This window comes from Heterocephalus glaber, unplaced genomic scaffold (genome assembly GCF_053883595.1).
Source record: "Heterocephalus glaber isolate CG9 unplaced genomic scaffold, H.glaber_assembly_v1.0 deba00001509, whole genome shotgun sequence".
In the NCBI taxonomy this organism is placed as follows: domain Eukaryota; kingdom Metazoa; phylum Chordata; class Mammalia; order Rodentia; family Bathyergidae; genus Heterocephalus; species Heterocephalus glaber.
Genome location: NW_028258325.1, coordinates 32,538,632 through 32,563,612, shown reverse-complemented (window position 1 = coordinate 32,563,612; position 24,981 = coordinate 32,538,632). Strand labels below are relative to the sequence as shown.

Below are 24,981 nucleotides of genomic sequence, written 5' to 3'. Positions count from 1 at the left end.
TTTTAATTTTTTTTGAGACAGAGTTTTGCTTTGCAGCACAAGCTGGCCTCAAGCTCTCAGCGAACCTCCTGCTTCAGCCTTCCAAGTGCTGGGATCACAGACATGCACTACCACACCTGGCTTAATTATCTGGTTTTAAAAACGGGTATGGTGCTGGGCTCATTATAACACGCCTGTAATCCCAACACTTTTGCAGGCTGAAGCAGAAAGTTTGCAATTTCGAGTCCTTCCTAGACAATTTAAGTGAGACTTTGTCTTTAAAAAAAGAAAAAGAAAAAAAAAGGCCAGGCTTGGTGGTGCACACCTGTAATTCCAACACTCAGGAGGCTGAGGCAGAAGGATTGCCAGTTCAAGGCCTAGGCTATATAGTGAGTTCAAGGCCATTCTAAACTATATAGCAAGACCCTGTCTTAAAAACCAAAAGTAGCTAGGGCCCAGGATTTAGCTCAGTGGTTCTGCTGACTGCTTCACAAGTGCAAGGTCCCAAGTTCAATCCCCAGTACCAAAAAATAAAAATAAAAACAAAAAAACTAAAAGCAGGGCCAGGGATTTAGCTCAGTGGTTCTGCTGCCTGCCTTGCAAGTGCAAGGTCCTGAGTTTGATCCTTGGTACAAAAAAAAAAAAAATATGGCTGAGAATGTAGGTTAGTGAAAAAGCTTTGGATTCAATCTCTAATACCACCAAAAACAAAAACAAAAACAAAGATTAAGGTACCTATAATCCCAGCATTCAAAAGACTGAAGGTGGATTATTTAGTTTGAAGCCAGTCTGAACTACATAGTGTGTTTAAGACCAGTCTGAACTATAGTTAGACCCTCATCTCAAAAAAAAATTGTTTTTAAAGCAAACCAAAAAAACTTAAATAGACAAAAAAATTAAGAGTGAACAACTGGACATGGTGGTGTAGGCCTGTAATCCCAGCCCTCAGGAGGCTGAGGCAGAAAGATCACAAGTTTGAGCCCAGCTCGGGCAATTTAACAACTTTGGAAGACAGTATGTCAAAATAAAAATATATAAAAAGGGTTGGGGGATATAGCTCAGTGCAAAGACTCTAAATTTAATTCCAAGAACTAAAAAAAAAAAAAAAAAAAAAATCAATATGCATTATCACAGATGAATCTAAATTTCTGAAGAAAAATTACAAATGTATCATAATTATGCAGTTTTCTAAACTTTAAAAAATTGAACATAAAATTATTTTTATAGCCAAAGATAGTATAAATTTTTTCTTTTTTTGAGACAAGGTCTCGCTTTGTAGTCCAGGCTGGCCCTGAACTCACTATGTAGCCCAGGCTAGCCTTGAACTCTCGGCAACCCTCCTGCCTCGGCCTCCTGAGTGCTGGGGTTATAGGTGTGCACCATCACGCCTGGCTCGGTATAACATTTTTTAAAAATGAAGGAAGGATATGAACAAAGGATGTAGCTCAGTAGTAGAAGGCTTCCTAACATACAGAAGTCCCTTCTTTCAAGCTCTAGTACTATACCCACAAAAGAGATGGATATATACCAACTTCAGTATAGCAGTTACTCCTAAGGAAAAATGGAATAAAGAAAAAGTTACAAAGTGAGCTCTGCCTGCATGTTTTGCTTTGTTTAAGGGTCAGGGTTAACTGAGTATGAGGTTAAAATTTGCCAACTTTTTAATTTTAAAAGTCTTTGAATAGAAAGTTGGGCATGGTAGTGAAAATCTTAGAGGTTAAAGTAGGAGAGTTGGAATTTGAGGCCAACCTGGGCTACACAGTGAGTTCAAGGCAAGCTTGGACTATGGAGTGAGACCTTGTCTCAAAAAAACAGAAAAGCTAGGCTTGATGCCACATGCCTGTAATCCCAGCATTCAGGAGGCTGAGGCAACAGGACTGCAAGTTTGAGTCCAGCCCCAGCAATTCAGTGAGGCCCTATCTCTAATTTTTTTTTGGAGACGGGGTCTCACTATGCAGCCCATGCTTTGAACTCATGGCAATGTTCCTGCCTCAGTCTCCAGAGTGCTGGGATTCCAGGTGTCCACCGCCACACTCAGCTCAACAACTTTTAAAAAGGGTTGGTTATGTAGCTCAGTGAAAAAGCCCTGGGTTTTAATCACCAGTACTACAGATAATGATGAGGAGGAGGATAATGATGATGATGATCCTAAAAGAAGAGTAGGGAGTAAGCAGCATATGTATCAACAATGATTTGGAAAAAGAGATCTGATTTCAAATACTTGTTCTGCCAACAAGTTACTCATAATGAGAAAGTTATTTAATTGCTTCAGATCTGCAAGTTTTTGATCTGTGAAACAGGAATAGTATTAATTTCATAAAGCCATCATATATATAAAATGTGAGACAGTAGGCATACAACTATATAGTTACTTTAAATCTGTTATAAAAGCAAAGAACTAATGAGTGAGGAAAAGGGATTTATTTTTCACAGCAGTGCTGAGGACAGACTCTAGGGGCTCTTGTATGACTGCCATGCACTCTACTACTGACCTACAGCCCAGCCCCAAAAAGATTATGAATGAAGTTAATGTCTTCTATCTTTTCAAAATTAGATATGAGAACAACATGGATGTTAAATAAATGTGAACACCTACTTTCTATTCTACCTTCCAAATCCCAATGGTGAAATGGGGATTTACAAAAGGATCAAAGATTACACACCACAGAATTAGAAACTCAATTCCTTGATCCAGTTCCAGGAAATCAGAGCCATGTCAAAAAATCCGAAGTTGGGCTGGGGATTTAGCTCAGTGGTGCCACCCCATGCCTCACAAGCGCAAGGTCCTGAGTTCGATCCCCGGTACCAAAAAACCCAAAAAACCCCAAAAACTGAAATAACCCCATAAATCTTCATTATATGAAAATCTCCCAAATAAATAGCAAATAAATTTTCTGCAGAAAGGTAACATTTTGGGAGCTGTGGCTTTTCATTTCTGTAATCCTAGGTGCTCAAGAGGCTGAGGCAGGAAAATCACAAAGTTTAGAACAGCCCAAGCAATTTACCAAGGCCCTGTCTCAAAATCAAAAAAAAAAAAAAATACCTTAAAGGGCTAGGTATGTAGCTCCTTGGATTTAATGCCCAGTATAGAGTAACATTTTCACATAAAGAAAGATTAACACCTTGAAAACAAGGTCCTGGTCCAGGGATTTAGCTCAGTGGTTTCGCCATCTGCTGTGCAAGCGCAAGGACCTGAGTTCGAGCCCCAGTACCAAAGAAAGAAAACAAGGTCCACATAAATCCCTTGGCCATTAGCCTTGGGGGATGTTTGCATACTGATGACAAACACTATCAGAAGTACTCTAGCCCCAATCCTTTCTTGAAACAAATTCACATAGAAGAACTTCTAAACTACTTAAGGAAACCTTTCTGATCCAAGAACAATACAAAGAATATGAAAATATACCTAATTTTGACATCTAACAGCTATTTACTGAATATTTACTATATCCTAAGCAATGCTCTAAGCAGTAAGAACAAATATTTAATTTTCCTATATTTTTACAGATAAAAATTGAGATATGGTCAGTATTTCAAGTATTAAGTAGAGGGCCAGGGATTTAGCTCAGTGGCACCTGCCTCACAAGTGCAAGGTCCTGAGTTCGATCACTGCTAAGTATTAGGTAGAAAACCCAGGACTTAAGAGAAAATCTAATTGCAAAGCTTATACTTAATTACTAAACTAAATTTACTACATTATGCTTTGGGAATTAAGTATCTATGCTTCCTGGCAAGTTTAAATTCTCACACTAAGAGAAAAAATAATAAAGATTAAATTTAGTTAATAAGCCAGCTATGGGAAGATAAGTTAGGTAGAACTCTTGAAGACATAGGAAAAGACTTCATGAACAAAGCCTCAGCAGCATGGGAACTAGCTGAAAGAGTCAACAACTGGGATCTCATCTTATTAAAAAGCTTCTGCACTGCAAAAGAAATCACCAACAGAGCTAACAGACAACCTACAATATGGGAAAAAAATTTTAGCAGCTCTACCTCAGACAAAGGATTACTATCTAGAATATATAAAGAATTGAAAAAGATCAGACCCCCCCGCCAAATTCAAAGACCCAATTCAAAAATGGGCATCTGAAATGAACAGACATTTCTCACACAAAGAAGGAAAAGCAGCAAACAAATATATTAAAAAATATTCAACATCACTGGTCATTCGAGAGATGCAGATGAAAACAACACAGATTCTACCTCACCCCAGAAAGAACACCTGCTATTGGGCCAGGGATTTAGCTCAGTGGTTCTAGTGCCCGCTGCGTACGTGCAAGGTCCCGAGTTCAATCCCCAGTACCAAAAAAAAAAAAAAAAAAAAGAATGGCTGCTATTGAGAAATCAACAAATAACAAAGGCTGGCGGGGGTGTGGGGAGAAAGGAACCCTTCTCCATTGTTGGTGGGAGCGCAGACTGATTTCCACTGTGGAAATCAGTATGGAGGTACCTCAAGGAACTAGGACTAGAGGTCCTGTTTGACCTAGCTATTACCCTCCTGGGTATCTTCCCCAAAGAATTAAAAGAATCATACCACAGAGATACATGTGTACCCATGTTTACTGCGGCACAGTTTGTAATAGCTAAAGCTTGGAAGCAGCCCAAGTGCCCATCAACTGGAAACTGGATAAAGAAGATGTGGTTTTTGTATAAAATGGAGTACTACTCAGCCATAAAGAACGAGAAACTAGAGTCATTTATAGCTAAATGGATGCATATTGAGGCCATACTCTTAAGTGAAATAAATAGGACACACATGTGTAAATACCAAATAGTTTCTCTAGTGTGAGAAACTGATAGTGTAAACATGGGTTAAAATTATTAAAATGAATAACGGATAATTTGAAATAGGAAAAAAGGTCCAAAGTCGAAGGGGTGAAGGGAGGGGAAGGGAAAGGAAAAACTATGAGAAAAAAAAAAAAAATGGAAATGATGTCTATGTAAATAGGGAAGGATGGAGGGAGTGAAGGGTGCACAGGTAATGGGGAAAAAATAAGAACCAAGATACTTCATGTACAGGTACAAACACCCAATGATAAATGTAAATGAATTGTATACCTAAAATGTACCAATAAAAGAACTAAAAAAAAAGGCCAGCTATGGTGGCACACTACTTTCAACACTGGGGAGGTTGAGGCTGGAGGATGGAAAATCTGAGGTCAGCTGAACTACATAGTGAGACCCTATTTCAAAAAAAAGAAAGAAAGAAAGAAGCCCAACAACTTAATATTTCAGCTTCCAGAACATAACTTATGAATAAAACAGTCCCACAAAACAACTTATGCTTGGAGTAGACTGGTATGCACAAGGCCTGGGTTCACCATTAACCAGCTCTGTGTGACAGACCAACAACCAAACTCCTCAAGCCTCAGTTTCCTGATCATACAATACGAATTTAGCCTAGACTTAAGGTCTTCTCTGACTCCAAAATTCAACACTATTTTAACCATTTTTCTAAGACTGCATACACACACACACACACACACACACACAGAGGGATTGAACTCCAGATGGTAGGAAAGACCCCTAGTACTGGGCCACATCCTCAGCCCTTATTTTTTCCTGAACAGCATCTCACTAAAATTGCCCAGCCTGGCTTTCATTTGTGATTATCCTACCTCAGCCTCCATAAACGCCAGAGTTACAAGGATGTGCCACCATACCTGGCTTTAAATGTTAAATTTCTTAAAAGATCCTAAAAGGCATCTTTAAAAAAAATTAAAATAATCACTTAGTATACACTGTTACGTCTGTCTTTTTACTCAAGCACACTCAAAACTAATCTGTGCTACTAGAAATTAAGAAAATAACTTAAGCCTGGGCATGGTGGTACACACCTGTAGTCCCAGCACTTGGGAGGCTGAGGCAGGAGGATCTCTGAGTTCAAGGCCAACCTAGGCTACATAGTGAGATCCTGTCTTTAAAAAAATTTACTACAATAAGACAAATTGCCATTATCTCCCTCAAAATACTCCCCCTCATTTCAAACACACTTATCCCATCATTCTCACCACTTTCTGAAGCAGTTCTGGAAGTCCTGTTTCATGAATGTCTTTAGTTGTGCTATTGTGGTTGCCTTAATACTCTCAATCAAGTCAAAACATTTACCTTTCATGGTCATTTTCACTTTAGGGAAGAGCTAGAAGATGTATGATCCCAGATCCAGTAAATAAGGCGGATGAGGACACACCACACCATGATTTTATAAGCTGCCTTTCTGCTGGATGACACTCAACAGCAGCATTCTATCATATTTTTGATCACATCTCCTAAAGATACTCAAGGAGGACTTTCACAACCACTTCAAAGAGTAGCAAAAAAGATGGAATAAGTGTTGAAAGCGAGAGGGAGTATTCTAAGCAGGATTAATGGCAATGTGTCTTGTACTGTAATAAAAATTTTTTAAATTTTAACATTCACTGTATGTACTGATTACCCCTTGTACATTGCTGCTCCATTTTAAAAAAATTTTATTATGATGAGGGGAACGGGAATAAAGAATCAAGATGTGTTATCTACATGTACCTTCTCCCTAAGATAAATGTAAACTTCATGTACAGCAAACAGATACTAATTTTTTAAAAAGCACCAGGTGTAAATAAAAAAATAAAAAGCACCAGGTGTAGTGGCATCTACTTCGATCCTTTCACTCAGGAGGCTAAGGCAGGAGGATTGCCATATGTTTGAGGCCAGCGTGGACTACATAGTGAGTTCAAAGCCAGTCTGGAATACACAGCTACACCATCACAAAAAACAAACGCACAACAGTAGCAAGGAGCTGAAGTAAGAATTGAATCCCACGTGGAAAGCGAAGAGAAAGACCTCAACAAAGATGGTGGTGGCAAGCAATACTTACTCCCTGAGCTCTGACTCATTGCGTGGGAGGGGCAGCTCAAACCTACAGACTCACAGGGACTACTGGAAACCCCAGAGCCCCTAGCAAAGAAATGCACCAGAGGAATGAAGCAGTGGATCGATGCAACAGACTGCGGTGGCTGGCGAGTCATTGAGTTTTAGACATCCCTCAGGAGAGGGGGATTGGCTGGCAGCCATCTTAGAGAGGGGCTAACTGAGCTCTGAACTCAAGAGCAAGCTGCAGGCTGGCTCCACCTAGCAGCTCTCAGTGTTAGGGTGAGGTGGAACCCAATTCAACTTGGCAGGAGATCAAGGAGCTGAGCTGAAGCCAGCAGGGAGCTGGCATGAGGTATGTGGACTGTTGCAGGCTGAAACAATCAAGTTCCAGCCTCACAGCCCAAATTACCCTGAACATCAGTGGAACTGAAGGTGCAGGCTTCCCGGGATTATCCACTACCCTGCCATAAAGCAAGGGCTGGCTTGTTGGGATTAATCAACACGGATCTGGGCTCTGTTTGCCCACTCTATTTACCAGGGACAGAGGAGGCATGCCCTGAGGTAGACACTGTGTTTTATTTTCTTATATTTTTCTTTTTATTTCTTGATTGTTTGTTCTTGCATTTATATGTGTGAACATTGTCTCTAGTTTTTTGTTGTTTTGTTATTTCTTTCTTTCCCTCCTGTCTTCTTCCCCAGTTTGCCAAAGTTCATGTAATCCTCTGTCCTCCAGCCTTGCTTCTAATATCTTCCTCTTTTTCTATTTCTCCATTTTTTTCCCCTTCCTCTTTTAAATTTTCTCCTCTGAATGTAAAATCACCATATTGAGGGCATATTTACTGTATACAATTTTCTGGTTCATTTTAAATTTTGTTACATAATCACAAATATAGTTCATATAGTTAAAGGTGACAAATTAATTTTTACCACAGTTCGTCATTTTCTAGGCTATGTTTGATGCTATTGTTATTGCTGATTGTACTACTTTAGCCAAGGTAACATAATTGTTTTGTTTTTTTTGGTACCGGGGATCGAACTTGGGTCCTTGTGCTTGTGTGGCAGGCGACAAAACCACTGAGCTAAATCCCCAGCCCAACATAATTGTTTTAATCAGTTGTTTTTCCTGGTATGCCAAGACTAAGACCACCAAGGGCCGGGGATTTAGCTCAGTGGTTCCACCGCCTGCCACACAAGCACAAGGTCCTGAGTTCGATCCCTGGTACCCCCTCCCCCCAAAAAAGACTAAGACCACCTAAGGGTCATAAACAATACTATAGGCCAGTGCCAAAGAACCAGGGGCTAGGACAAACAGGCAACTTTTCCTCCCCAATAAACTGAAGAGGTAGGATCTTGCAACTGTCTCAAAACCCAAAAGCCAGCTACCCTTGGAAAACATCTCTAAAGAAATAGTCATTTCCTAAGGGTTCTAAATACTAGCAATAAAGCTATCTGTCATAAGCAATTTATAAGCATCAACTCAGAAATTAAACTAAAAAAAAGGGGAGAAGATACTTAAGGTGGAACCCCAGACTTTCAGCTCACCAAAGGCAAACTTAGGGGGCAATGAGGTGGAACAATTTGAAAGCCATCCACCCGGACTGTCTAAAGTGTTAACACCAGAAATAATAAAGCAGATGAATGAGGCTCTAGACAAAAAAAGCAGAAAAAGTTCTCAGATAACTACAGAGACGATGACCACAATGAAAAATATGGTTAATGACTCTAGAGCAGCTACAGGAAGAAAAAAAAAAATAGAACTTAGGAAAATGATGGAAACATGAATGTCCAACACAGGAAAGAAATGGAATACATGAAACAGACTCAAACAGATATCCAGGAGATTAAAAATTCCATTGAAAGTATACACAGCAGAATGAGCTAATGTGAGGACAGACTATCAGATATAGAAGACAGGATTGTGGTTACTGATCACGAAAAGAAAGATTTCTTAACTGGGGATTTAGCTCAGTAGTGCTGCACCTGCCTTGCAAACACAAGGTCCTGAGTTTGATCCCCTGTACAGAACGGGGTGGGGTTCCTTAAAAACAGCAAGGGACCATGAAAAATCAATCCAACAGCTGCTAAATGATGCAAAGAATAACACGAGATTGATCAGAATGGGCTGGGGATTTAGCTCAGTGGTTCAGGTGCCTGCCTCGCAAGCGCAAGGTTCCAAGTTTGATCCCCAGTACCAAAAAAAAAAAAAAAAGATTGATCAGACTCAATGAAAAAGCAGGAGCCAGCACATACAACATAAAAAAACCTGTTCCCAGAAGTAATGGCAGAAAACTTCCCAAGCAGAGAAAAAGAATTTGACACACAGATAAGTAAGGCATATCACTTATTACCCATGATCAATTACCCATTACCAAAAAAAATCTGCACAAAGGCTTATAATAGTCAAGAGCCCAGAAATTTTTGTTCGCTTTGGCAGCACATATACTGAAAGAGTCCAGAAATTCAACACAAGAACAGAATATTAAAAGCTGTTAAAAAAAAAATTCACCTATAAAGGAAAGCCCATCAGAATCACAGCAGACTTGGGCCCAGGGATTTAGTTCAGTGGTTCCGGAGCCTGCCTCGCAAGTGCAAGGACCCGAGTTTGATCCCTCGTACCAAAAAAAAAGAAAAAGAAAAAAAAAAAGGATAAAGAATCACAGCAGACTTAACACAAAAACTCAAGTCAAGGAGAGCTTGAAGTATTTCAAGGTGTAAAAGAAAACAACCTCCAGTCCAGATTGATGTATCCCCTAGGGGCCAGGGATTTAGCCCAGTGGTTCCACCACCTGCTTCGAAAGCGTAAGGTCCCAAGTTTGATCCTCGATCCCCAGTCCAAAAAAAAAAGCAGATTGATGTATCCCACAAAACTCTTTCAAAACTGATGGAGAAATAAGATATTTCCATGACAAAGAACACCTGAAGAAATTCAAGACCACCAAACTAGCACTCCAAAATGTTCTGAAGGACATTCTAGAAAGGTAACAAGGACTACAACTCCATGAACCCCAACACAATGAATCTACCAGCCAAGTAATTAAACAGAGGGGTGCAAAAAGGGAACCAATAACAGGAAAATAACACAAGGATAAATCAATATATATATTAGTTATAACCATCAATGTAAATGGTCTCAATTCACCAATCAAAAGAAAGAGACTGACAGAATGGATTAAGAAGCAAGATCTAACAATATGCTGCATACAAGAAACACAATTCAAAGAGAAATTCACAGACTGAAAGTCAAAGGATGGAAAATACTCCATGCAACAGGAACTGGGAAAAGCAGGGGTAGCTATTACATTGGTAGACAAAGTAGATTTCAAGCCAAGACTAATTGAGAGAGAAAAAGAAAGTCATTACATTCTTGCAAAGGGAAAAATCCAAGAGGAAGAGATAATGATCATAAATAAATATGTAGGCACCAAATACTAGTGCACCCAACCGTGTAAAACAAGTATTAACAGACATGAAAAATCAAATAAGCAGTAACTCAATTGTAATAGGAGACCTGAATATCCCACTATCACAAATAGATCAACTAGACAAAAAAAATCAATAAATATCAAAACTGAATCAAACTTTTGAATAGGCTTAGTAGATGTCCGGTGTTCTACCTCACAACATCAGAATACACATTTTTCTCAGCTGTACACATGCTCCAAAATAGACCACATACTAGCTCATAGAACATGCTTAAGTAAATGCAAAGGAATTAAAATTATCTCATGCATATTCTCAGACCACAGTACAATGAAATTGGAAATCAATGGCAGAAGAAACCACAAAAACTTCATAAACATGAAAATTAACACCCTCCTAAACAACCAATAGGTCACAGATGAAATTAAAGAAAAAATTACACAGTTTCTATAATTAAATGATAACGTCAATACAACATACCAGAACTTAAGGGATGCAATGAAAACAGTCCTGGGCCAGGGATTTAGCTCAGGGGCAATGTGCCTGCCTCATAAGTGCAAAGTCCTGAGTTCAATCCCCAGTACCAAAAAAAAAGCAAAGCAGTCCTACAAAAGAAATTTATAGCAGTGAACTCCCATATCAGAAAAAGAGTGAGCTCAAATAAACAACCTAATGTTGAACCTCAAACTTCTAGAAAAAGAAGAGCAAGTCAAGCCCTAAGCTCACCAGAGGGAGGAATAAAGATCAGAGCAGCAATTAATGCAATATAGACTAAGAAAACAACACAATGAATCAATGAATCAAAGAGGTGGTTCTTTGAAAGATTAAATAAAACTGACAAACCCTTAGCCAACTTTATCAAAAAAAAAGGAAAGAAAAGACTCAAAATCCATGCAATTAGAAATAAAAAGGGTTGGGCTGGGGATTTAGCTCAGTGGTTCTGGCGCCTGCCTCACAAGCGCAAGGTCCCGAGTTCGATCCCCAGTACCAAAAAGGAAAAAAAAAAGAAAGAAAAAGGGTGAGGGGCCGGGGATTTAGCTCAGTGGTTTCGCCGCCTGGGCAGGCGCAAGGACCCCAGTTCAATGCCCAGTGCCAAAAGAAATAAAAAGGGTGAAATCCCAACAGATCCTGCAGGGATCCAGAAGACCATCAATACTTAACTTTGAGAACCTGTATTCTAATAAGATGGAAAACACAGAAGAAATGGACAGATTCCTAGATACATACTGATTATGAAAGGTGATCAAGAAGATATAAAAAATTCCAAATAAACCAGTATCAGTCAGTGAAATTGAAGATGTAATTAAAAATCTACCAACAAACAAAAGCCCAGGCCCTTACAGATTCATGGCTGATTTCTACAAGAAATTTAGAGAAGACTTAATGCTGCTACTTCTCAAACTCTTTAATGAAACTGAAAGGAAAGCAAAACTTGCAAATTCATTCCTGGAAACAAGTGTTAGGTTAGTATCAAATCCATACAAGGATCCAACCAAAAAAGAGAACTACAGGCCAATTTCCATAATGAACATAGATGCAAAAATCCTCAATAAGATACTGGAAAACAATGCAGCAAATCATCAGAAAGCATGAGTTAGGGATTTAGCTCAGTGGCACCACACCTGCCTCGCTAGCACAAGGTCCTGAGTTTGATCCCCAATTTGGGGGGGGGGGGTATATACACCATGACCAAGTAAAATTCATCCCAGGGATGCAGGTATGGTTCAATATACACAAATCAATAAATACACCATACTAACACAGTCAAGGACAAAAAACATACGATCAACTCAACAGAGGCAGAAAAAGCATTTGACAAAGCCCAAAACCCATTCTTGATGAAAACCCTACAGAAAATTGGAATAGATGGTCTTCATCTCAACCTGATAAAAGCCATCTATGAAAACCCAACAGCCAACATCATACTAAACGGACAGAAACTAAAAGCCTTCTCTCTAAAATCATGAACAAGACAAGATGTCCACTGCCATCACTCTTATTCAATATAGTTCTGGAAACATCAGCCAGAGCAATTAGTCAAGAGAAAGAAATAAAAGGAACAAAGGTAGGAAACGAGGAAGTTAAACAATCATTATTTGCAGAAGATATAATCTACATTTAAGACCTTGAAAACCTCCACCAAAAGACTGCTATATTTAAAAGTCAAATTCAATAGCATAGCTGGATACAAAGTCAACACTCAAAAAGAAAAAAAAACAAAGTCAACACTCAAAAATCAGTAAAAAACTCACTGAGAGAGAAATTAGGGAAACACCTTTCACAATAATAGCATTCAAAAAAATGAAATACCTAGGATTCAATCTAACAAAGGAAGTAAAAGACCTTCACATTAAAAACTACAGTACTCTGAAAAAGGAGATTGAAGAGGATACCAGAAAATGGAAAGATATCCCTTGATCTTGGGTAGGAAGAACCAATATAGTGAAAATTGTTGTACAGATTTAATGCAATCCAAATCAAAATACCAATAGCATATCTCTGAATTTTAGAGAAAACAATCCTAAAATTCATTTGGAACCAGAAGAGACCTAGAATAACAAAAGCAATTCTGAACAACAAAGGGAAGGCATGCACATCACAATCTCAGACTTGAAATTATATCACAAAGCTATTGTGACAAAAGGCAGCATGGTACTGGCAAAAAAACCAGACCTGAGGATCAATGGAACAGATTGGAAGATGCAGAAACAACTCCAGACATACTCAACCACCATGTCTTTGGCAAAGGAACCAAAAACATTCATTGGAAGAAAGGCAGCCTCTTTAATAAATGGTGCGGGGGCGGGGGGGCGGGGGGGGGCGGTGGCTGGGGATTTAGCTCAGTGGTTTCTCTGCCTGCTGCGCAAGTGCAAGGACCCAAGTTCGATCTTCGGTACCAAAAAAAAAAAAAAAATGTGTATCTGAAATATTCTTGAAACTCAAAAATAAATGGTGCTGGAGGGCCGGGGATTTAGCTCAAACCACCTGCCTAGCAAGCCCAAGGTCCCGCGTTCAATCCCCAGTACCAAAACAAAAAATCACATTTAAAAAAAATAATAAATGGTGCTGGAAAAACTGGCTTTCCGCTTGCAGAAGATTAAAACTAGACCCCTATCTTTCACCATGCACTAAACTACACTCAAAGTGGATCAAAGATCTAAATATTAAAACAGAAATACTTAATCTGCTGGAAGATAGAATAGGGACAACTCTCAAAGGCACTGGTATAGACAAAGACTATGAACAAAAACCTCAGTTGCACAGGAAATATCTCAAAGAATCAATAACTGGGACCTTATCTTACTAAAAAGATTTTGCACAGCAAGAGAAACCACCAACAGAGTGGAGAGACAACCCATAGTGTGGGAAAAATTTTTTTGCCAGCTATTCCTCAAAGAACTAATATCTAGAATTTATAAAGAACTCAAAAAAAATCAGACCCTCCAAATTGAAAGACCCAACCCAAAAGTAGGCATCTGAAATGAATATACACTTCTCAGGTGAAGTAAAAACTGCAATCCACATATGAAAAAATGGTCAACATTACTGGTTATTCCAGAGACACAAATTAAAACAATGCTTAGATTCCATCTTACTCCAGAAAGAATGGCTGTTATCAAGAAATCAACTAATAAATGGTGGAGGGGCTGTGGGGGGGGGGGAACCTTCTCTACTGTTGGTGGGAGTATATACTGGTGCAATCGCTGTGGAAATCAGTGTGGAGATTCCTCAAAGAACTAACACTAGAGATTCCACTCAACTCATCTATTCCATTTCTTGGTATCTTCCTGAATTAAAAGCATTATACCACAGCAATATATGCACACTCATGTTTATAGTGGCAAAATTCATAATAGCTAAATCTTGCAAACAGCCCAAATGCCCATCAACCAACAAATGGATAAAGATGTGGCTTTTTTTATACTACAGAGTACTACTCTGTCATAAAGAAGGATGAGTTTGAGACATTTTTAGCTAAATGGATGCACCTTGAGACCATACTCTTAAATGAAATAAATCAAACACACGTTTAAATACCATAGTTTCTCTGGCATGAGAAACTCAAAATGGAAATAAGAACTAAAATGTACAACAGACATTGGGAAATGGGAAGAAAATGTTCAAATGAAAAGGGGAACAAAAGAGGGTGAGGGGGAAGGGAAAAAAGGGACAAGAAAATCAAAGGAAAAAATGGAAACAAAGCTTTTGTACATGGGGGAATGGGGGTAAAAAGAAGCAAGATATATCATGTACTGGTACAAATTCCCTATGATAAACGTTATTCTGTGTATCTAAAATGTACCAATAATAAAACAACAAAAGGGAAAAAAATTTTAAAAGACAAACAACAAACACAATTTTTAAATTGTGAAACGGTCTTGCTACATTGCCCAGGCTGGTCTCGAACTTGTGGTCCTCCTACCTCAGTTTCTGGAGCAGCTGTTGGATTTTTTTTTAAGCCCGTCTGTAAGCTTTCTGTGCTCAACCCACCCCACAACTTCATAAGGCACATTATTTAAATAAGTTACACAGAACTGTAACTTATATTCTTAAAAAATTTTTTATCGTAAAACCTGTTCAAATTTAGATTACACCTATTTTTTGCATGTAAATTTAAATCAAAACTGTCAATTTAAACCCAATCTAAAACAAACCCAGCAGAGTATGGTGGTGCAGGCGAGCCAGCCTGGGCTATACAGTGAATCTAAGGCCAGCCTGAAACACAGTGAGACTCTGTCTCAAAAAAAAAAAAAACACCAAAAAATCCCAGGATGGTGGTGCACCCCTGTACTCCCAGCACTGGGGAGGGTAAGGCAGGAGAATTGCCACAAGTTGGAGGCTAGCCTGAGCTACACAGTGAGTTTAAGGCCAGACTGAACTACAGGGGTAAAATCCGGTCTCAAACCAAAAATCAATTAATGTCAATCAATTAAAAACAAAGTGGCTGGGATCAAAGTTCAGTGATAGAACACCTGCTTAGCTGGAGGAAGGCCTTAGATTCCACCCCCAGCACTTTCAAAAAAAAAAAAAAAAAAAAAAGAGAGAGTGAAAGTTTAAAAGAAAAACATTAAAAGAGGGAAACAAATTCTAAAAACAAAAAATTCATAGTCAGTAGGTATTTGTTGGACACTGTTTATCCTGTAAATTCTACACATCTTACAATAACCCTACATGGTCTTCTAAAGAGGAGCTTGGTCCATAGTGTGGATCTCAATATTTAGCAGTTTTTAACTGATACAAATGACAAGGTAAAGGTCTGGCAGAGGTACAGGTATCTAGTACTAGGACTCAAGAGATGCTGCTACACATGCTATAATGCATGAGAGCTATGTCCAATAGAAAATTGTACCTGTTCAAAATGCCAAAGAAACTATGGCCTACAAAAATCAAAGGATTTTCTTCTAAAATAAGCAGCTCTGTAGGGCCCGGGATTTAGCTCAGTGGTTTCGCTACCTGCTGCGCAAGCTCAAGGACTCAAGTTCGATCCCTGGTACCAAACAAAAAAAAAAAAAAAAAAAAAAGAGTAGGAAAAACTAAATGCTGAAGGAAAACTTTACAACAGTAACTTTCATGAAGCCAATTTGTTTATGGCACACAGTTAAGCAATCCCTATAATACTAGAAAACGTTAAACCAAGCGTGATGGTGCCTGCCTGTAATAATAATACCAGGATCAGGTACAGGTGCAAATTCCCTGCGATGAGTTATAATTATGTATGCCTAAAATGTATCAATAAATGATTTGCTATTTAAAAAAAACAAAAACAAAAACCAGTGAAATCCTGTCTCAGAAAAAAAAATTGTCAAGTAAACCTTTAAGTTATAGATACCATTTATTTTAATGAATTTAAGCTAACATTAAATTAGGTTGTGTTTTAAATGCTTTAAACTGTAATACAAATCAAGCTAAATTTTATTTATTTATTTATTTATTTATGGGGGGGGTACGGGGATCAAACTCAGGACCTTGAGCTTGTGAGGCAGGCGCAGTGCCACTGAGCTGCATGCCCCGCCCCAAGCTAATTTATTTTTAAATAATTAAAATATGCCTATCCTTGACCAAGTCATGACAATATGGTACAATATAAACACAACCAAACCTAGATCCAAATTCCAAAGCTGAATGTTTGCAGACAATTTAACTTCTCTGAATCTCAATTTCCTCACCTAAGAAATGGGAAAGCTAATTTAAAGACCTGTGCTTAAGAATGAGTAATAATGTATAAACAATGACACTGACAGGCAGGCATTCTACAAATGACAGTTAGCTATTAGCAGCAATAACTGGTAGTAAAATAATATAATTCACAAATAAAACAGATTATGGTTTTTCATCCTCACAATCAACAATTCACCTATATTACTTAACTCAAAATAACTGTAAAATGTATTTTAATATGCATTTTCCACTCTAGCAACTCTGAACCATTACTTAAAATTCTGGTGGATGTGTATGCCTGTAATCCCAATACTGTACTTGGGAGGCTGAAGCAGGAGTCTGTGAGTTGAGGCCAGCCTGGGCTATACAGTAAGTTCAAGGTCAGCATGGACTACATAGCAAACTACAAAAAACAAAACAAAACAAAGACTATTTAGCAGATAAAAGACTGACTCCCCAAAGATTGTCTTAGGGAAAAGAGATCTAGATGGTGCCTTTAGTTCATCTGAATAAAAAACACTGACATCACTCAAAACTCAAAAGGGATCTATACTCAAAATCCACTTAGCCAATTCCCCTACGCAGAATCAAACAATTTTATCAATTTTTCAGGAATCCTTTCAACTGTACTGACAAAGACATATTTCCCCTTTTGAAATAAATGATAGTCTCAACACTCCTCTGTACCTCACTTTTCTCATTTATCTAGGAGGCTATATTTTAATTTTTTGTTTTGTTTTGTTAAGGCTGGCCTTGAACACACTATGTATCCCAGGCTGCCCTCAAACCTGCAGCAAACCTCCTGACTCAGCCTCAGGAGTGCTAGTATTACAGGTGTGAGAGGTTGTATTTTAATCAACATACCCTATGGACACTCACAAGCTCTTACAACTAGAATTCATTAAACACCAGCCATCTTTAAAAAGGTATTTTGTTTGGTTGGGGTTGTTTTTTTTTTTTTTTTGGTACCAGGGATTGAATTCAGGACCTTGCACCTTGTAGTTGCAGTGCAGCTGAACTAATCCCTGGGCCTAAAATGGTATTTTGAATGCCCCCTAAAGGTCCTGAAATCAACCAATATTTTTAGGAAACACAAACATATGAATTAAATTTTGGTAAACTAGAGATTCACATACAATGGCATGATAGGGCCGGGGATTTAGCTCAGTGGTTTCGTCGCCTGCTGCGTAAGCGCAAGGACCCGAGTTTGATCCTTGGTACCAAAAAAAAATGGCATGTTAAAATACTTTATTATTTGATCAGTCATTCAAAATACCACATTTACACACTTAAGGAAATACATGGGTACTACAAGTTTTTCAATGAGTTGAAAATCTACTTACAGAAGTGTCTATTAAAATATCAATGAAACAAAATATTGGTGAGAATAAAACTACTTATTGTTTATATTTATTCCAAGATTAACTTATGACACTTTCCTAAATGTTCTTTTCAACTTACTTTCCTAGAACAAGATTCCTTTCAGATTTATAAAGGTACTATTCTCTTTTTCTCTCTTTTGAGGTGCTGGGGGCTGACTCAGGCCCTTAGGTACACTAGGCAAAGGCTCCATTTCTGAGCTATTCCTCCACCACAAGCCACTACTCTTAAAAAATAACTTGTCTGTTTGCATTTCCTGTTTTCTTTTTCTGAAATACTGTTTTCCTTAAACAGCAATATTAATATAATAATATGCATGACCAGAGCAACACAAAAATTTCTGGTAATCTTCAATTTAAGTACTAAGAATACCATGGTGAAAAGTCATTTTACACAAAGCAAAGAGACCGTATTCATATTATCAGAGCAGTTTACCACTTTTAAGTAAAAGAAAATAAAGTATTAGAAATCTATTAAGTTTCAGGCACACACAACCACATTATAGAAGAAATGTTTCAGGCTAATGGCAACAATAGTTGCAATCTTTCATTAAGAATATAGCTCTATTATGTATCATAGAATACATTTTCTTATTAAACAACAAATTAAAATTACCGTTACAGTTTGTTTCAGTGTAGACATTTATGACTATTTCTGCATTGTACCACAAAAATACAAAGTCATCCTTCCATTCCAAGTTTCAGCAAATGAACAAATGCAAAGTTCAGAATTCATACACATGCTCTGTTAAAAGGATCATTACTTATATACTATTTAATCACCTACTGATCACATAAGTCTAATAATTGTCATTTTGGATTTTAAGTAGTTTTCTCGTATGTATTTGGAAAGACATATGATCACAGTACACTCAGTAGCACAATAAAGCATAGAGTGGTGAATTTCATAAATCATTACGGACATTATCAAAGTACCAACCACAAAAGAAAAACACGAAACAGCTTGACATAGTCAATGTTAATCTTTAAAGTAACAATCATTTTCAGTATTATTCTATTAAACTCAATCGGGAAAACCACTAGACATTCTTGTTAATTTTGGTACGAAAAATTATACTAATACTTGCACAGTTTTCAAATAAATACTCCACCTTGACTATTTTATGTAAATAAACGTGGCCTGTAGTAATGTACAGTATCTAAACTCTGCAGGACTGAAAAACAGGAGGAAAATTTTTTCTTAAAAAATCCATACTATGTCGTGCTATCTATTCAGGTCAGGATACAATAACTTAATAATTATATACAATAATATATCTGGTAAAATCTCTTGTTCTTAATAGATCTATTTTTCAAAAATAAAATCAATTTAACTATGAGGAACGTCATAACGAAGTTTCACAGCACAACGAGTCACAGAGGCATTGTCTTAGGAGAACAACTCTGATCTCTTGTCAACAGTGTTTTGAAATAGCTATTCAAACACTCCATTATTTTTTTTTCCTAGCTAAAAATATTCAATACACCAAACAACTTGCCTTTGGCCAGTCAAAAAGCTTTAGATGCCAATATACAGGCCTAAGAATGGGGGAGGGGTGCAAAGAAAGAAGATAATGATCTAACTTGGAATTAATTTCCTACCTCTCGTGGATATTCCCTTATCCCTGCCTCCCAATACGCCGCTATCCCATTATGCCTCCCCTCGTCTCCCAGCACCCAACTATGGGGAGTAAGTCAGCCTGTCCCCCTCCTAGCATCCACACCTAAAGGCTCGCTCCGTCCCACCCCTAAGGACAGGACAGCAGAGGCCTGGCAGGCAATAATCCAGAATCCCCGGAAAAGTGCGGGCCCTTGCGAGGCGACTCCCCGGATCTGGTTACCACCTTTCCCCTTCCCCCAACCCACTTCCCGGGTTTTCCCGGGCTCGGCCAGCTCCCTCCCTCCCTTCCAGCCGCGGCCTCCGCCGGGGGCGACCCCGGGAGCGCCGTCCCGCCCCGCAGCGCGCTCCCAGCCGCCCGCCCGCGAAATCCCGACCTGGGCCGGGAGGGGAGGGGGCGGCGGCCCCGCAGGGGCGGTCGCAGCGAGGGAGACCTGGGGCTGCCGGGGACGTCGAGATCGCCGCTGGGGGGGCCCTCCCGCCCCGGGCTGAGGTGGGGGACGCCCGGGAGTTCATTTCTGACCTCCTCGCTCTTCAGCACCTCCTTGAACTCCCGCTTGATTCGCTGCACCGCGATGTTGGCCATGTCTCCGCCCGCAGCTGATTCGTACCCGTCTCCTCCGCCACCGCTACGACCACCGCCGCCGCCACCTCTTCCTCCACCGCCTCCTCCCTCGGCGATTCAGACCCGAGCACCCGAACGCTGCTACTGCCGCCCCTGCCACCACCGCTGCCGCCGCCGCCGCCGCCGCCGCCGCCGCCGCCGAGCTCTCCTCAGTGTGGAATCACCTCAGCGCCCGGCCACCAAAATGGCGCCAGAGCCGCGCATGCGCACGACGCGGGCCGGGCCGGGCTGCGCAGCCGCTCCCGATATACCCCACACACCTCGCCGCGAGCCCGCGCCGCACCGCGCGTCTCCGCCGGAGCTTCAGCCGCGTGGCTCCGCCCTGCCGGCGTCCGGCGCGGCAAGGGTGCGGCTTCCACCCCGGCCAGCCGGGCCTCCCGGGTCCGCCCCTGCGCCTCCGCCCCGTCCCGCCCCTCTTTAGGCCCTGGTGCTCACAGCCGGTGGCCCCGGCCCTGCCTGACCTCTTCCCGCGGCCCTCTCGGCCCGAAGCCGTCCTAGCTTAGCCTGACCCCGAGCCACGGGCCGTGCCGGGATGAGTCTAGCGTAGGGAGCCGCTCTGCTGGACCTCGGTCCGGCCCACTGTCGATCGAGACATGCCCAGAAAACCTACTGCGGTGGCTTTTGTTCTGCAGCCATTGTACTGCTACTACGGTTCCACCATCTCGGGTGGTACAAACTGTTAAGGGCGGTTATTGTTGGATCGCAGCGGATGCGCTTGAAAAAGATGTTACTTGGGGAGGCTCAGGGTGGGTTTGGAAGTTGATCTTTGACCTATTTCGATATGAGAGCTGTGGAATTAAAACCTTGGTTTTCAAACTTGGGTATGCACCAGAATCTTTAGAGAGCTTGTTAAAAAAAAAAAAAAGATTGCTGGGCCTCAGCCCTAGAGTGTAGGGTGGACCTAAGAATTTGCATTTTTAATAAGCTTTCAGCCGCTACTGCTGGTGGTTGTCCAGGAACGATCCGTAGTACCGCAGAATTAATAAGGCATGTGTATATTTTCAAGGGGAAAAAAAAAAAAGAAAAGAAATGGGAGCTTCGGGGTGGGGGGGGGGAGTGCGGTGCTTTACTTCTGTAAGCCGAGGACCTACAAAAGTATCTGACCCTAATAGGCATTCAGTACATATTGAATGAATGAGTAAAGAGTAAAGTGTTTTAAATGGAAAGGAAGTTTGAAAAGCAATTTGAAAGTGGTTGCTAGGGTTTACAGTAATGTTTTTGGTGCCGAGAAGAATTTGAATAGAACTTTTTTTTTTTGAGACAGAGTTTTGTTATGTAGTTCAGGCTGCCCTTAAACACAAGTAGCCCATGCTGGCCTGGAACTGGTAGCAATCCTGCCTCAGCGCCCCAAGGGCTGGGATTACAGGCATGCGGTACCCTGCACTGCTCGAATAGAACATTTTGGAATAATTAATAAGGGTATTTTAGAAGTTCATGCAATTCCTTCATCTAACCAAACCGCAAAATACTCTTATAAATATATCACAATGAGTGATGGGAGGGTGAAAATGATCAAAGTATGTTATGTGCATGTACGAATCTGCCTAAATGAAAACCATTAATCTGTATAACCAATATGTACTAATAAATGTGAAACTCAAAAAAATCACAAATATATGATTTTAGCAAAAATAACTAAAACTGGCAGCCAAAAGAGAAATATAGCCGCTGGAGGCAAATTATTCAGTGGAGACACATAACAAAAGGGAATTTCTTGAACTCTTGCCTCAGGAACCAAGAAAGGATTTTTTATTCCAGTTCTCTCTCCTACTAGCTCTTCTGGCCAGTTTTGGTTTCTTCATCTGTGAAATAAGGAAGTTGGATTAGATGATCACTTTCAAGATTAAAGAGTTCAAAATTCTGGGCCGGGGATTTAGCTCAGTGGTTCCGGCGCCTGCCTCGCAAGCGCAAGGTCCTGAGTTCAATCCCCGGTACAAAAAAAAAAAAAAGTTCAGAATTCTAAAGCATCATCCCAAAACATTTCCTTAAACGGACTGATGTAAATTATAAAACCCTTCTAGCAGAGCCCCCTAGTGGTCATGGGGGGTCAACCATATAGATCATGGTACAATGAATTACTGTACTGCCAGAATGTAAATCAATGCTTAATGTAGTATTTGCGCCAGTTTCTCTCAAACGGATTGTTTTGTGGTGTGCAAAAACTCGTGAAGACATATATCGCTGTCATTTAGTCCCCAATCCTAATTTTGGAACTTTCATAAAGAAACATCCAATACTCAAATCACAGGGCTACCAGCTAGAAGGGTCTGGCAATACTGTGGAGTAGAGAAATTAGGTAATTTTTTTTTTCCAGTGCTGGGGATTTAACCCAAGGCCTCCTGCATCCTAAAAACGAACTCTGCCATTGAACAACACCCATCACTAGGTTTGGTAATTTTTAAATGCACGTAATCATTAACTCTGCAGTTTCACTTCCAAGAATTCATTCTGCAATCCTTCCAGAGAATTAGACAACTGGATATAAAATGATACGAGACAATCTTCAAGATACTTTTTTTAATTTTCCTTTTTCTTTTCTGCAGCACTCAGGATTGAATTTACAGAGTCCTGAGCATGGTGGCCCATCCCAGCCCTGTTTATTATTTTATTTTAGTTAGTTAGCTAGGGATTGAACCTAGGGGCTTCACATTGAGCTAAGTTCACAGGCCATCTGGGAGGGGAGGAGACAGGGTTTTGCTAAATTGCCCTGGTGAGACCCAAATTTGCAATCCTTCTGCCTGAGCCTCCAGAGTGCTGGGACAACAAGCATGTACCAGCATGTCCACTTTTTATTTAATTTTTTAATTGATTTTACTTTAATTTTTATAATACTGAGGATTGAGCCAGGGTCTTGCACAAGCTAGGAAAGCACCTTACCATGGACTAAATCCTAGGCCCTATTTATTTAGAGACAGGGTCTCCCTAAATTGCCCAGGCTAGCCTTGAATACACAATCCTGCCTCAGCCCTCAGCCCTCAGGCTCAGAAGTAACTGAGATTACAGACATGAACCACCCCACCCAGTTTCAAAATACATTTGTTTAGCCTACAATCCCAGCGCTCTGGGAAGCTGAGGCAAGAGAATCATAAATTCAAGCCCAGCCTGGACATTTTAAGTGATTTAGAGAGATCCTGTCTCAAAAAATAAAAAAGACTGGGGATGTAGCTTGTTGTAAAGTCCCTGGCTTCAATCCTCAGTACCAAAGGGGGGGGGGGGATACACTTGTTTGTTTGTTTTGTTGTTGTTGTTTTGGTTTTTTTCAAGATTGAAAAAAAAGGAACCTTGTGCTTTTGAGGCTGGCATCCGGAACCACTGAGCTAAATCCCCGGCCCTGTTCTGTTTTCTGAGACAGGGCCTGGCTATGTAGTTTAAACTGTCCTCAAACTCATAATCCTCCTGTTTTTGCCTCCCAAACGCTGGGATTATAGGCATGCCCCATGAGCCCAGCTTCAAAATACTTTTTTTTTTTTGAGACAGGGTCTCACTGTGTAGTTCAGGCTGGCTTTTAACTCCCTATGTAGCTCAGACTGGCCTAAACTCCCTATGTAGCTCAGACTGGCCTGGAACTCATGATGATCCTCCGCCTTAACCTCGTGAGTGCTGGGATTACAGGGCATGCGCCACCACGAAAGGCTCAAAATGAATTTAAATGAAAAAAAAAGCACCATGCTAAACGCAATTTGGTAACCTGGATTGGATCCCAGTAGCGAAAGGACATAAATAGTGAAATCTCAAGACTATATTATTTAGTTAATAGTATTGTAGCAATATTCCTAAATTTTGATGTAGCACCATTGTTAAATATTAGTTAATATTAGTGGGAGGTGAGTAAAGAGTGCACGAAAATCTCTGTGCTACTTTTTCATTTCTGTATATCTGAAATTATTCCAAAAGAATAATTGATAACAAAAGCTTACCTTTTTTTTTTTTTTCTTAACTAGAGATTAAACCCAGGGCCTTTGTGCTGAGCTATATCCCCAGCCCCTTTTTCAATCTTATTTTAGACAGTTTCACTACATGGCTAGGCCCAGGGATTTAGCTCAGTGGCACTGTGCCTGCCTCACAAGTGCAAGTAGGCACAAGGTCCTGAGTTGGAACTCCGGTACCAAAAGACAAACAAAGTTGCTAAATTGCCGAGGCTAGGCTCCAATTTGCCATCCTCCTGCTTCAGCCTCCCAGAGTGCTGGGATTACAGGGTATGCCATCACACCTAGAAGTTCACATTTTTAAAAAGCACTATGAAAAGCAGTAGCAAATGCCAGCAATCCCAACTACTAAGACAGCTGGAGGATCCCAAATTTGAGGCCATCCAGGGGACTTTACCAGGACCCTGTCTCAAAATAAAAAATTTTAAAGGACCCAAGGAGTAAACTTACTGGTGCAGACCTATAATCCCAGTACTCTGATTAGATGACAAAGGAGGATCACAAATTCAAGAACAACCTGGGCAATTTAGTAATTTTAAAAAGGCTTCTCTCACAAAAAAAAAAAAAAAAAAAAGTTGCCCCACAGGTGCAAGGACGAGAGTTCAATCCCAGGTACAAAAAAAAAAAAAACAAAAACTTTTCTCAAAAGAAAAAGTGGGGGGAAAAAAAAAGGAAAAGTGGGCTGGGAATATAGCTCAGTGTAGCTCAGATTCAATCCCCGCTACTGAAAATAATAATAATAATAATAACAATAATAATAATAAATTTTTTTAAATTGAGGCTCAGATGCAAGTCACAAACTTTCAGAATATGTAATAAACATTATGTGAAGGTTGCAAAATTACTTTTAGATTGAATGGAGGAAAGCATCAGATTATTCTTCTGTTGTCCCTAAAATTTCCGGTTTGGGGGCCAGAGATTTAGCTCAGTGGTTCCACCGCCTGCCTCGAAAGCGCAAGTTCCCAAGTTTGATCCCTGGTACCTAAATAAATAAATAAATAATAAAATTTCTGGTTTGGTTTT

General features: G+C 40.0%; 1 protein-coding gene and 1 pseudogene across 4 annotated transcripts in view; one reads left to right on the top strand and one right to left on the bottom strand.

Moving 5' to 3' along the window:
• LOC106009804 (TLC domain-containing protein 4 pseudogene) overlaps positions 1 to 19,899 on the top strand; it is a 31,561-nt pseudogene extending 11,662 nt beyond the window's left edge.
• Ube2k (ubiquitin conjugating enzyme E2 K) overlaps positions 1 to 20,366 on the bottom strand; it is a 72,089-nt gene extending 51,723 nt beyond the window's left edge. For 2 of the 4 annotated variants that reach the window (XM_004849823.4, XM_021262439.2), the window contains exon 1: positions 19,931 to 20,366. In XM_004849823.4, the coding sequence (XP_004849880.1) occupies positions 19,931 to 19,993 (63 nt within the window). In that variant the 5' untranslated portion in view covers positions 19,994 to 20,366. The remainder of the gene's footprint in view (positions 1 to 19,930) is intronic. The other 2 variants (XM_087187839.1, XM_021262440.2) reach the window with 2 other exon arrangements.
• Positions 20,367 to 24,981: the final 4,615 nt, after the last annotated feature.